Below are 12,067 nucleotides of genomic sequence, written 5' to 3'. Positions count from 1 at the left end.
GTAAGTGGCAGACACCAAATGAGAGCAAGAACAAGTGTATGTGTAATAGCAAAGATTAAAGTTTCCTAAAAAAGCTCCTGCTGTCACTCCCCCCCCCCCCCCCAACTCTGACTGTTGTATCAAGAATTGATGTCTGCTTATACTTGGAAATGTAAAGGGGTGTGGATGAGAAACTGTTCCTGTTACTCATCAGCTTCTCCCTTGCCCTAAGATTTTTCATAATTGTTCAGCACAGCTCTTACCCCACTCAGCTCATAGGAGAAAGCATCTCCATGGATAGCTCTTCCACTCAGAGCAACAGCATGAGGTCTCAGTTTCAGGCCAAGAATCGTAATTTTGTTGTACTTCAGAGTGTCAGCCCCTCGGTAGCCATTTTTAAGTATTTCTGTCTTCAGGTTTCCCTGGAAAAAGCCACAGAGAAAATTTTAGGACCATGATAACTCTCTGGAGGTGACTTACTGCATACTGTTACTGTTGTGGTCTCATCTTTGTCAATGAACGTATAGAATGTCTTCCAATGTAGACATTAAAGTCTGCGACAATAAAGGAAAAACCAGTCACATTAATTTTCATATAAGAAAAGTTTCATGTGTCATTATAAACTAACCAAGTAAGAAACAAAATAGCATTTACAACATTCATTTGGAGTCTTCTTGGACATGTTTTTTCTACTTGTAATCAATGCAAATTTGGTTCTTGTACCCATTTACAGGGTACAGTGGCATATGCAAAGCCAAAATCCAGATACAGTGATTCAATTAGTGACCTTAAGGCAGATTTAATTAACATCCACAACTAACTGCTTTAAACCATTAGCATCTTCCACAACCATCAGCTACTAGACATTTTGCCCCTATTTTATGTCCCACATCTCCACAGCTCCTGCTAGAAAACTCTGCTATGTATGTCCCAGCTTTAAGGAAGGAACACTGTATGTGTTCCACTTAAGGAACACTGTTTGTTATACTTCTTATTTACTATATGTCCCATATTCAGGGTGTATCAAGAGGACATACAAAGTCATTAAACAAATTCATTTGGATCACCAGCAACAGTAATTTCCCATACAAGCAATGAAGAGGAATCATTGCATTTGTTATGTGATCAAAGTTGTTAAGGAAATAAAGATGAATTACACTGTTCAGGAAATGATGAATTGCTATGCAATCATGACTTTTTAAAAATATGCCAAGGAGAAACCCATGATGGAACCTTTTGCATAAATTAGCTTATGTTATTTCAATGGTGCATGGTAGGAGGGCAGCAGAAGCTAGATCACAGTATTTGTAACTTAGGGCCGCGCTTAGACTGCTTATTTCAGGCATCCACACTAAAAATAAGTGCTAAACCCCAGCACACTGATTTAAACTGCCTAAATAAGGAATGTTGGCTATTATGGAGTAAATGGGGAGAGGCCTCTAAAAGCCTCTGGAGAATGTGTTAGGGTACTTATATATGGTATCTTCTCGACTGGCAAAGCTCCAGCGTACAGAGGGGTTCAGTATAGGCACCACCCCTCTACAGTGATTTATTGCTGTCTCAGATGTATCCAAGCAAAAGAGCTAGCTCAAGGTGGCCACATGGACCCAGCAAACTCAGTGTGATGCTGAACTCAGTGATTACAACCGGATTAATAAATAAAGTTGCACTCGAGCTCTGAGGCCCTGAGCCAGGACTCTGCAGTAGACACCATTATCCCTCTGACCAAGGTGTAGAACTGCAGGTCTTGGGGAGACAGGGAGGTGATGGTCCAGTGGAATGAGTGACCCTCTCCTCCCCAAGCATCTAGTGGTTAAAGCAATTGCCCAGGAAGGTCCTGAGTTCTCATCAGGAGAAAGGAACTTATGGATATCACTCAAAGCCCCATAAATGCAAAGCAAAAACAAGTCCTGGATCCGAGGCCAGAAGCCAGGACTTCCTCGGGCACTTCTGAGCCACAGAGTCATGATTTTTCTTTCTCTTGCTCTGGTCCTGTGAACTTCACCTTTTTTTCTTCCCATATTTCCTCCTGAAAATTGGACCAGTTTTAAGAGGAACTTAGTCTTGGGCTATTCAGTTGACTAGTGGCTAGCGTATTCTTTCAGAAGCTCCCATTTCCTTGGGCAAGCCTTCCCATCACCATCCCTTTAGTGTCTGGACTCACTTGGTACAGTCTGAGCACATCTGCCCTCTGGGGATGGAGGCAGAGTTTATGGCTCTCCCTGCTCATCCCTGAAGTACGGCGGATCTTATATATCTGGCTCATGTATTTTTCGAGACTGGTAGGCTTAACATATGGGGCACTTTGACTTGGGGCACTTTGACCCATGCAACGCTACAGGCTTGGGGAAGAGCGGCTGGAAAGCTGCCCAGCAGAAAAGGACCTGGGGGTGTTAGTTGACAGCCACCTGAATATGAGCCAGCAGTGTGCCCAGGTGGCCAAGAAAGCCAACAGCATCCTGGCTTGTATCAGGAATAGCGTGGCCAGCAGGACTAGGGAAGTGATCGTGCCCCTGTACTCGGCACTGCTGAGGCTGCACCTCGAATACTGTGTTCAGTTTTGGGCCCCTCACTACAAGAGAGACATTGAGGTGCTGGAGGGTGTCCAGAGAAGGGCAACGAAACTGGTGAAGGGTCTGGAGCAGAAGTCTTATGAGGAGCGGCTGAGGGAACTGGGGTTGTTTAGCCTGGAGAAAAGGAGGCTGAGGGGAGACCTTATTGCTCTCTACAACTACCTGAAAGGAGGTTGTAGAGAGGTGGGGGTCGGTCTCTTCTGCCAAGTAACAAGCGATAGGACAAGAGGAAATGGCCTCAGGTTGCACCAGGGGAGGTTTAGACTGGATATTAGGAAATTTTACTTCACTGAAAGGGTTATCAAGCATTGGAACAGGCTGCCCAGGGAAGTGGTTGAGTCACCATCCCTGGAGGTATTTCAAAGATGTGTAGATGTGGTGCTTAGGGACATGGTTTAGTGGGGGACTTGGCAGTGTTAGGTTAACGGTTGGACTCGATGATCTTAAAGGTCTTTTCCAACCTAAACGATTCTGTGATTCTATGACTTAGGTCACTTAGCCATTATGTGTGTCGAAATGGAGGTATCAAGTGAATTAAAATACCGACGACAGTGGGACAGTACCTGAGAGCACGCAGCTTGAATTGTTCTCTGAGACTTAAGTATCTGCACTAGTCTTGAATTCTTCTTTGTACTTCTGGGTTGTTTAAATGAAAATATAAATAAGAGGGTCTAATCTTGTAGCTGTTACCTGCACAACACTCTGTGCTGGGTTCAGAGTAAATGCTATGATGTCAGACCTTATCAGTAAATCTCTTAGGGACCAAAACTTGTGTGTTCTCCTAAAACTAGGGGTGATTAAATTATTCATCCACAATTTTTTAGGAATATAGAAATGTGCAACAAATACCAAGACTTTCATACATTTCTCGTACCTCTACAATTTGCTATTTGAGATGGATTTTTTCTTTATAAACATATAATAAAAAATCAACATTAGAGATTATTGGAATGCAGATAGGGACTTCAGTCATGGATTTACAGGCAGAAGTCAAATATAAGCAATGAGAAATGGAAGTGCCAGTGAATCAACAATCTAATTTGCACAGATCAGAATTTAATATAAAACTGGGTATTGTTTTTCTGTAGCCTTCCTGCAATAAATTACTGTACACAGACTACAAAAAGCTGAAGTGATTTTTCTTCCTTTTTGCCATTGAAATAGCCTTTTTTTGAAGAAGAGGAAAATTTTTTTTCTTGGTAAATCAAGATGAAAATAAATTAAAAATTAAATTTAAAGTCTAGACATGTGGAATTAGTTCCAGGAAAATATCTCACGAATATACAACACTACATCATAAAACCCATCAGTTTACTCTGGCTTGCTCTCACTCCTAGAAGACATACATTCGAAGAGCAATATCACAATAGGGGTTAACACTTTTTTTTTTTTTTTTAAATATTTTCTGTAGACTACTTTGGGGCTTTTAGGAATACACGGTGTGAAAACCATGCCACAGTCTATGTACAATATCCTATTTCTTACCAGGTGCTGGAATTGTAGATGAAATATGATCTGTGTAGACTGCTGAAGTAGCTTAAGTTTTTTTACAATAACTCCCACAACTTACTATCATATACTTAATGAGCTTCTAGTAGATTTATTTTATCATATTTTTCTCAGTTGAAGCCTAGACTGTTGGGTTTTTCTATTGAGCTTTCTCAGGACATGCCTGTGCAGAAGTGAGCGCTGTGTGAAAGGCATTAGTGCACTGACCCTGGGCTAATCTATTTCTGTGCTGCGTGGAGCATCTGATCAGCACGGTGGGTTGCCGGTAGCGTGCTGAATTGCTCCACAGGAGACCGACCATGGGAGCAATCTCCGTGCTGTCAGACAAGGAAACGCAAGCTAAAGAAGTGAGACTACGTAATTCTCTGGGCCACAAAATGCAAGCTTCAGATGATCAAAGTTAAAAAGTTGCTGGGATATCCTGAAGAGAGGAACGTAGCCTTCTCCCACCCATCAGACTGGAAGTGTTCACAGGACAAGGAAAAGGTCGCTCATCCTCAGAAGCAGCAACTCAGAACAAAAATAAAAATCCGAGCTGAAAAAGTGGATTTTCAGATTCACATCACAGCAGGGACATTAATAATGTGTCACTATGATACTCAATGAACCAAACACAAAACTGCAGCATCATAGTTGGATTATTTTGTAGCTGTCTGTAAATGAAAGCATTAGGTAGCTTACCAGGTTTAAAGGCTGAGCTATAGGAAAAAAAACTTTCCAGAGAAGAGTTAGACATCAGCACCTTACAATGGCTACACTAAAATACATCTAACCTGTATGCTTATAGGTACCTTGTATGTTGCTACTTACTTTGCTGTACGTGTATTTAGCCAAGAAGTAGTTCTCCTTTTCAATAGTATCTGTCAAGACACAGAACAAGGAGGATTGGTATCAAAACAGGGAGCAAAATCCATAATCAGGTCACATTAATTGTAGCGAGTGACTAATGTCAGACTAAGATGGTTTGTGGGTTATTTAATCTCTTCCCCTAGTCTTCTTAGGGTGATCTCAGGGGAACACGACATGAGTGATTGCCCTCTCTAGCAGACCCGCTCTTCCCAGTGTCACACCTTTCTCATATCAAAACGCTGCACTCTGCTTCTCACCTCTGTAACGTTCAACTTCGGGTCAGTTCTCCAGCTATTTCTAGCAGGAGTCCGTGCCATTATACTGCTGAAAAGGTGGCCTGAGGAGAGGCCTGTATACAGACACTGCTTCACAGCAAGGAACCAGGCTTACCGACTGAATCACCGTCATCCCAGAAGAGAGACCCAGAAGCTTCTCCTTGTTCGTCCAGGGCAATAATGAGCCCAAATGGATTCAGACGGCTGTTGACAAACACGCTAAGTGTCAGTACAAACTGGCGGGCACTGTCCCAAGTTATTTAGCAAAAACTTCTGAACACAATTAACTCCAGTTTTAAGATTACAAAAAGGGACACGACAGAAGAATGACAACCATGCTCACCAAAACGGCTCCTGAAACGATGACGAAAAGTTTACCTTGCCTTGTCCCGCTGAAGTGTAAAATTCCCACTTTTCAAGTGCTTGTGTGGACACGTTTCCCCTGCTTTAGTGGCCTTAACGTATGATAATTGGGCGGTCTGGGAGGCAACTGGTCACCAGTGCTACCTTACTATGGTTTGGTTTGGTTCCTGCGCAGTGCTATTCCCTTCCTTCGCTACTCACATTAGCTTCTGAGCATGGTTCGGATGTGAGGCCAGTATATTACCCATTGGTGTGGGGAAATCATTTTCCTCAAAAGAAATTTGAGCTTTTCCACCTTGCCCATGGCATTGGATAGATACATCCAAGGAGAAGAGTTTTGCATTTTCCCCTTGCATATGTTTACTTTGAATGACTGGCAGCAGGTCAGCATGGCAGTAAGAGGTGCAAAAGCTTTTCTGAGCATAACCACAGAGCCAGGAGTAGGTTTCAGTTGTGCAAACTCTGACGTGGGTCATCTCTGGGGTGACTTCTGCTAATGCAACGGAGCAAATAGTGGTATCAAAGTACTGTGCATATCACCTGGGATGGCAGCTGGGAGGTGCAGATAGCCTCTCTTCTGCACTTCCTTTTGATTGCTTTTTTGGCTGTCTGTGAGTCTGACCCACACTGTGGTTGTTTGGTGAAGGACATAGATAACGTTACCTCTTAGTAGTGGTCGTGGCTGGTGCCTGTTCTGGCAGGATGTAGCCTCCACGGATGAACAGAGGGATTGTGCTCAACGGGGCAGCCACAGTAGCATAGCTCTTGTTCCAGGTACTTGGCAGTTTGTCACCCTACTGCAAAAATTCATGCAGTTAAAAAAACTCAAATCCGGGCACTATGCATTGTGACCATATACCACTGAAAAGGAGACCAAGGGGTACATTTTCATCTCAATTACACCAGTGAGAATGCAAACAGAAAAGCGAATTTCAGGGTTATTATTCCAGTTCCTTTTTTTAACATGAAAGAGCATCTAACCCCTGCAGTTATGCATATGCATGAGATAGAAGCATCATGAATGAAACACAGCAAATTGTCTTTAAAAATGGTATCATTATTCCATATGCTGTGAAAAAAACCCTCATGAAGACACTGAGCAAAAAAGCAAAAGAAACTTTTGCTTCCTCTGTTTATGCGTATGGAGCCTGTCATGTTTCAGTTTAAGGTAAGTGATTCATAATCATTTGGGAATGTAAACTGTAGATTTTATTCTCTTTTAAGGACAAGTCTTCCCCTTTCAAAAAGTAATCACAGCATTCAATGAGTGAAAATGGTATATGTGTAGACAACTAGCATAAGTTATCTGCATTATTCCTTCCTGGTTTAATGCCTCAAAACCAGGTGTAGGCAAGGCTTACATGCAGATTAGATAACAGGAAGGCCCTCTTGCCCTCTGTAAATGGTAATTATAACTTATGTAAGTACCCAACCTTGTTTTTGGATAAACATAATGTGTATGGCAAGTACGTTCCAAATGCTGGGAGCTGAGCGTTGCTAATGCCGGGGACATGCCCCGTAGGCAGGGTAAGGGACACCGGGGCTGCCGTCCCCACGCCCAGCCCAGCAAGGGGGGGTCAGAGGGAACCACAACAAGGAGACCTGAACAAAATGCTCGACCTTGCAGAGCCACAGTCTTATGAAAAGAGAAAAGAGAAAGGGTTGGATGAATATCCATCTGAGGACACCAGCCAAATGCTGAAAATGACAAAACTTCTTGAAAAATAAGTCTGAATTTCCTCTGAGAGCATTTCTGTCCTGCCCTCTCCTCTGTCAGCACCGCTCAGGGTAGTTAACAACAGCCTCTGGGCTCACATGTCCAAAAGCTCTTAGCATCAGCCTAACTACCCCTGCTGAAGCCAACAGTGGTCTTATCCCGCAGATTGCAGCAGGGTGTGGTTAGGTTGAAACTGAGCACTTTTGGAAATGCAGTACTGGGGATGGTGTTCGGAAGGTCAAAACTTGTGGTCCCTGAAACTAGAAGAGGCTGGCATTTTCCACAGAGCAGATTGTTCTGCATCTCTGGGAAGCATCTTTCGGAGGGGAGCCTCACCCCACTCTCTAAATATGCCTTCTGTCAAAAGTGATGCATGCGCAAAACTGCATGCACAAAATGGTTTGCAGCATGTTCTCAGGTGTACGACTCAGGTTTCTGTCTCTATTTCTATGCAGGGAAGTGTATCAGTACAAGAATTAAAGCATGCAATAAGGGCAGGGGCGGGAGAAAGAAATCTTGAGAGTTGCATGAATTTCTAGGCTGCTCTTGAAAATTCAGTTCTCTGTGTCTTAGAGCTTTACAAACCAAAAATAGAAAATAAAATGCTACTGAAAGCTGTGTAATTTACTCTCCCAGCTAGCCTTGTGTAGACTTTTTGTGCTCTAGTTTTCTTAAACACAGATGCTGAGGTAAAAATACTGCTGAACATTGCTAAAAGTTATTTTGCTGGAATTGTACCATTTTAAATTATGTAAAAAAATGTAAGAAACTGAGTCTTAAAAATACGTACGGTATAGTAGTCAAACCATGGTGCTTCAGGGAAGTATACATCCACAGATCTTGCTCCCTGTAATTGTTATAAAGTGATTAAAGTCTTTTTTCTTTTTGCATTTCTGATATTACATTAGCTTTATTATATTTGCACATGGAGAGATGTATGCTGAATATTTTAATAACGTCAAATCTTGGATATTATGGCTGAGTCATTATCATAGCAGTGGACTAGTGCTGGCTAATCTATAATGTTAAACAGACGAGGCTATCCTGTTTGGGGGGTTTTACTGCAGTTCCGTGGCATGAGTCAATGTTATGTGATTATTTTGGTCTAGTACATAGCTCTATGTCTTGGAAATGTAACTGGCCTAGGTGCACTCCTCTAACATTTGTGCAATCCCAGTGAGGTCTATGGCAGCCTTTGCAAGACAGGACTTCACATCTGATGATGGCCTGGGGGACACCACTGCTCAGCAATGCCTCTTGCACCGTTCCTGTTGCAGAAACAGGCAGAGAGTAAGCTCTGACAAGGAGGATACACAGATATTTGTCTTCTTGGGAACAATTTAAAGTTGCAGATAAATAATAATAAATGATGTGCTGCTAATTGCACAATTGCTGTACTTCATTTTGCAGCATGCGTTGTATTATACTGCTGCAGGGATGAAATCATGCTAAAGGCACTTTGAATTAATAACTCCAGGAAAAGTTGGAATTAAAACATACTTCCTTTTTAATTGTGAGTTGCTTATTCTCACAAACAGATTAATTTTGATTCTCAACATAGATGTCTGCCCCTTTGCAGAGTTATGGTTTACCCTCAAGGTTTACCCCAGGGAGCAGATGGAGCATAAAAAGTAAAGGTGGAGGAGAAAAGTTAAGGCAAATTTACCATTGGACATTTTAGGGATTTTATATATGTATATTTTTTATATATATATAAACAAATAGAAGGAGTAAGAAATAACTGATTTATTAAAGTATGCAAATCTCACATTAGAATACAAGAATTGCTGAACTGGGAGTTTGTCTTGTCCCGCAGCCTGTGCAGCCTGTCTCCCACAGCGGGCAGTGCTAGGTGTTTCAGGCAAAGCATCCTAGTGCTGCAGTAAGGCAGGCTGGGGTAGTTTGCTCTGTCTGTTTAGATCTTACTAGCTGTTTAACAAGTAAAGGTTGGCTTAATCTATAAAGTGCCTTGAAACCTTGAAGGAAAAACCCTGTAAAGTCAAGCCCCTCTCTCCATGTTTTCTCGGCGTTATTATGACAACCTTGGATATTGTGGTCTGCAGAGAAGTGTGTAACCACCATCTGAATCGTGATGAGCCTTGCCTCCATGACTGCCTAAATAACAAGCCAGTGTGTAAAGCAGTTCCCTGTTGTAATTTTGATGGATGTCTCACTTGCTCACACCCTAGGACTCAAGGAGCAAAGGGAAAGCTGTCCCTGACCCAAAGGGAAAGCTGGCCCTGACCCATCTTCTCTAGACAAGTGGGTGCCATGCTGCAGTTTGACGCAGTCACTGCTGGCCTGCAATGCCACGGTGAGGGGCTTCCAGCTCACCTCTGCCCCTGCCCTGCTAGCCCGCACAAGCCCTGGCTGCCACCTCTCTCCCGCTGCAAGACCCAGCAACGTGTTGCCTCCAAAGCTCTGCTTCCCCCATCAGGCTGCAGGCACCTGGCCTGCCTTTTGTGCTGCAGTCCCCCCAAAAAATCAGGAACCCCTTATCTAGACCCCCCCTTTCATTCACTTCTTTGCAGGAAGCCACCCCTGGCTTGTCACCCTCTCTTCATGGGAAGGTTTCTCTCACATCTTTCATCATCTTGCTGGTCTGAGACCCTGTGAAATCTCCTTGTTAGTCATCAGCTATTAGAAACCTGGGGGAGTCTGAAGACAAAAGACTGACAAATGAAGTGCCTCGGTGGAGTCAGAATGGTTTTTGATGCAGGAGTAAGAATTTCCTTTTAAATTCACAGAGGCACAAGGGCTGGATGAAAAAAGGTGGCTAACAGTGGCCCCTTTATACGTTTGATCATCAGCAAAGTCTAGAAAACGTATCAGATATTCTGGCAGCATCCCTATCGCAAACAGCTCTAGGATCGACCACATGCAGATATGTAGCTCTGCTCAGATACACCTTTCTGGTGCTGTCAGCAGCCAGCGGTGGGGCAAGGAGAGAAACCCCCCCGCTCCAGCTGAGCAGTGAGAGCCCTGAGCCCAGCGCCACGCCCAGCACAGCCATAGGAAAATGCTGCTTTTTAAAACCTGTCGTATTAGCAGCTAACATTGTCGTTACCGTTTCCGTAATGACTGCGTTTGCCTGTGATGCTGGGAAACTCCTAGCACAGCCCTTGAGATGCTGCGGTTCCAAAATGCTGTGGGTGAGTGGTAATATGGAAACCAGCTTGCTTTAATATCTGCGTGTTTCTTTCTAGCTCGACAGTTACTGCTCTGTGTGTGTCCTTGGAGGGACCTGTCAGCACAATAACAGGAGCACACGAGGGGCAGCATCCAGCCTGTTTACATCCATTAGGCGCTTGGAGTAGCAGGGAAATGCTGTGCCCTCACTTTCATCCTCCCACTTCAAGCACTGGGCAGCTCTGTACTGTCTGTGCTGCTCAGAAATGCGTTCTGCGAGCTTTGACAGAGGAGGGAAGAAATGGGTGGATATGAGCAAACATGCCCTGAATGTCATCCAAGGCCCTAAGTGCAGTTCATTTCTTTTATTCCAGTATGATGGCATTTTTTAATTACAGTACTTGCCTCTTGAAGAACTGGAGCAATCATAAAAGCAGGTCCCCAAAGGAAGGCAGTATCTATTCCATGAGTCTGCTGATCGGAGGTGAATCTAGTGTTGAAAGTGAGATACGCAATGTTAATTCACATTTTTATAGAACTTGCAGATTATTTTGATATTACTCACTGCAACAAGAAATCTGCTTCCTCAAGACATCCTTCAACACCGCCAAATATTTTTCGTGGTTGAGGGAATGCCAAAAGCTGGACAGAGATTCAGAAATTACAGTTGCACCTACCATACTGGAGCAGACCAGAACCCTCACAAAATGCTGGAACCGATTTCCTTTCAGAATAGCAGTGGTGGGAAAACAACTTAATTTCAGTCCAGTGTGTTGAGACTTCATTGAGGGAGCCAAAGAGCAGGATAGGGGCCAGGACCAGGAGAGGGAACAGAGAGGAGTAACACTGTGCTCTAGGATCTAAAGCATTTGTGAAAATCCTTGGATTTAGCTTCCCACACCTTTCACGGATTTACATTAGAAACCTTTTGCAGGACAAACACAAAGCAACGTTCATACATATTGTGCTTTTTAGCTGCCTTTCCTGAATGGATGAAAAGTTATGGAATTCAGTCCATTTTATTCAATGCATTAAAATCATTTTGGATTCTGATCATGTCCTCCAGAGTATTTACATCCTGTTTGCCAGACATCATCTGCCAGCTTGGGAAGAGATCTCTCTTCCACCATGCATCAGCTAATGAAGATATTGAATAGCACCTGGCAAAGAGAAGAGATCCTCCCCATCTCAGGAACCTCCACTCATCTGGCGTAAAATCCTTGAGAATTTAAATAGGCTTTCCATCATTTGTAAGCCTATCTCTGAGGAAATTCATAAGGGATTCTCGTTCCCTAGTTAGCTTATAAGAATGTCACCTGGAGTGTGTCCCAAGCCCTCCTGAAATCAAGGTACCTTGTACCTCCTGCTTTCTCCTGCTCCTCTGCCCCCTTTCCCATCCAACAGCCCTGCTGCCTTATCAAAGATGGCAACTGGGCTGGCTTACCCTCATTCCTTTTTGACAAATTCACACTGGCTGTTGCATATTAACGTATTATTCTCTAAGGACGTACAAATTATTTGTTTAAAAAAAAGATTTGCTGTGTCTGTTTAACTGACTTTGCAGCTGCCCCTCTCTAAAGACAGGTTTCTGTTGTACGCTGGCTGGAGCAGAGCGGCTCAGTGTCGGTGTCCTGCTCCGACGCCCTGCCTGCTCGGGGCACAGGCATACGCTG

General features: G+C 43.4%; 1 protein-coding gene across 1 annotated transcript in view; it reads right to left on the bottom strand.

The window, feature by feature from the left end:
* Positions 1 to 206: 206 nt before the first annotated feature.
* LOC142402593 (lysosomal alpha-glucosidase-like) overlaps positions 207 to 12,067 on the bottom strand; it is a 28,912-nt gene continuing 17,051 nt past the window's right edge. Inside the window, exons 8-11 of the mRNA XM_075490903.1 lie at positions 6,212 to 6,342; positions 5,301 to 5,431; positions 4,872 to 4,921; positions 207 to 401 (exon numbers count right to left, since the gene is read on the bottom strand). Coding sequence (XP_075347018.1) covers positions 207 to 401; positions 4,872 to 4,921; positions 5,301 to 5,431; positions 6,212 to 6,342 — 507 coding nt within the window. The remainder of the gene's footprint in view (positions 402 to 4,871; positions 4,922 to 5,300; positions 5,432 to 6,211; positions 6,343 to 12,067) is intronic.

Source organism: Mycteria americana, chromosome 1 (assembly GCF_035582795.1).
Source record: "Mycteria americana isolate JAX WOST 10 ecotype Jacksonville Zoo and Gardens chromosome 1, USCA_MyAme_1.0, whole genome shotgun sequence".
In the NCBI taxonomy this organism is placed as follows: Eukaryota; Metazoa; Chordata; class Aves; order Ciconiiformes; family Ciconiidae; genus Mycteria; species Mycteria americana.
The sequence above is the reverse complement of the archived record's forward strand: the minus strand, read 5'-3'. Positions and strand labels throughout refer to the sequence as shown.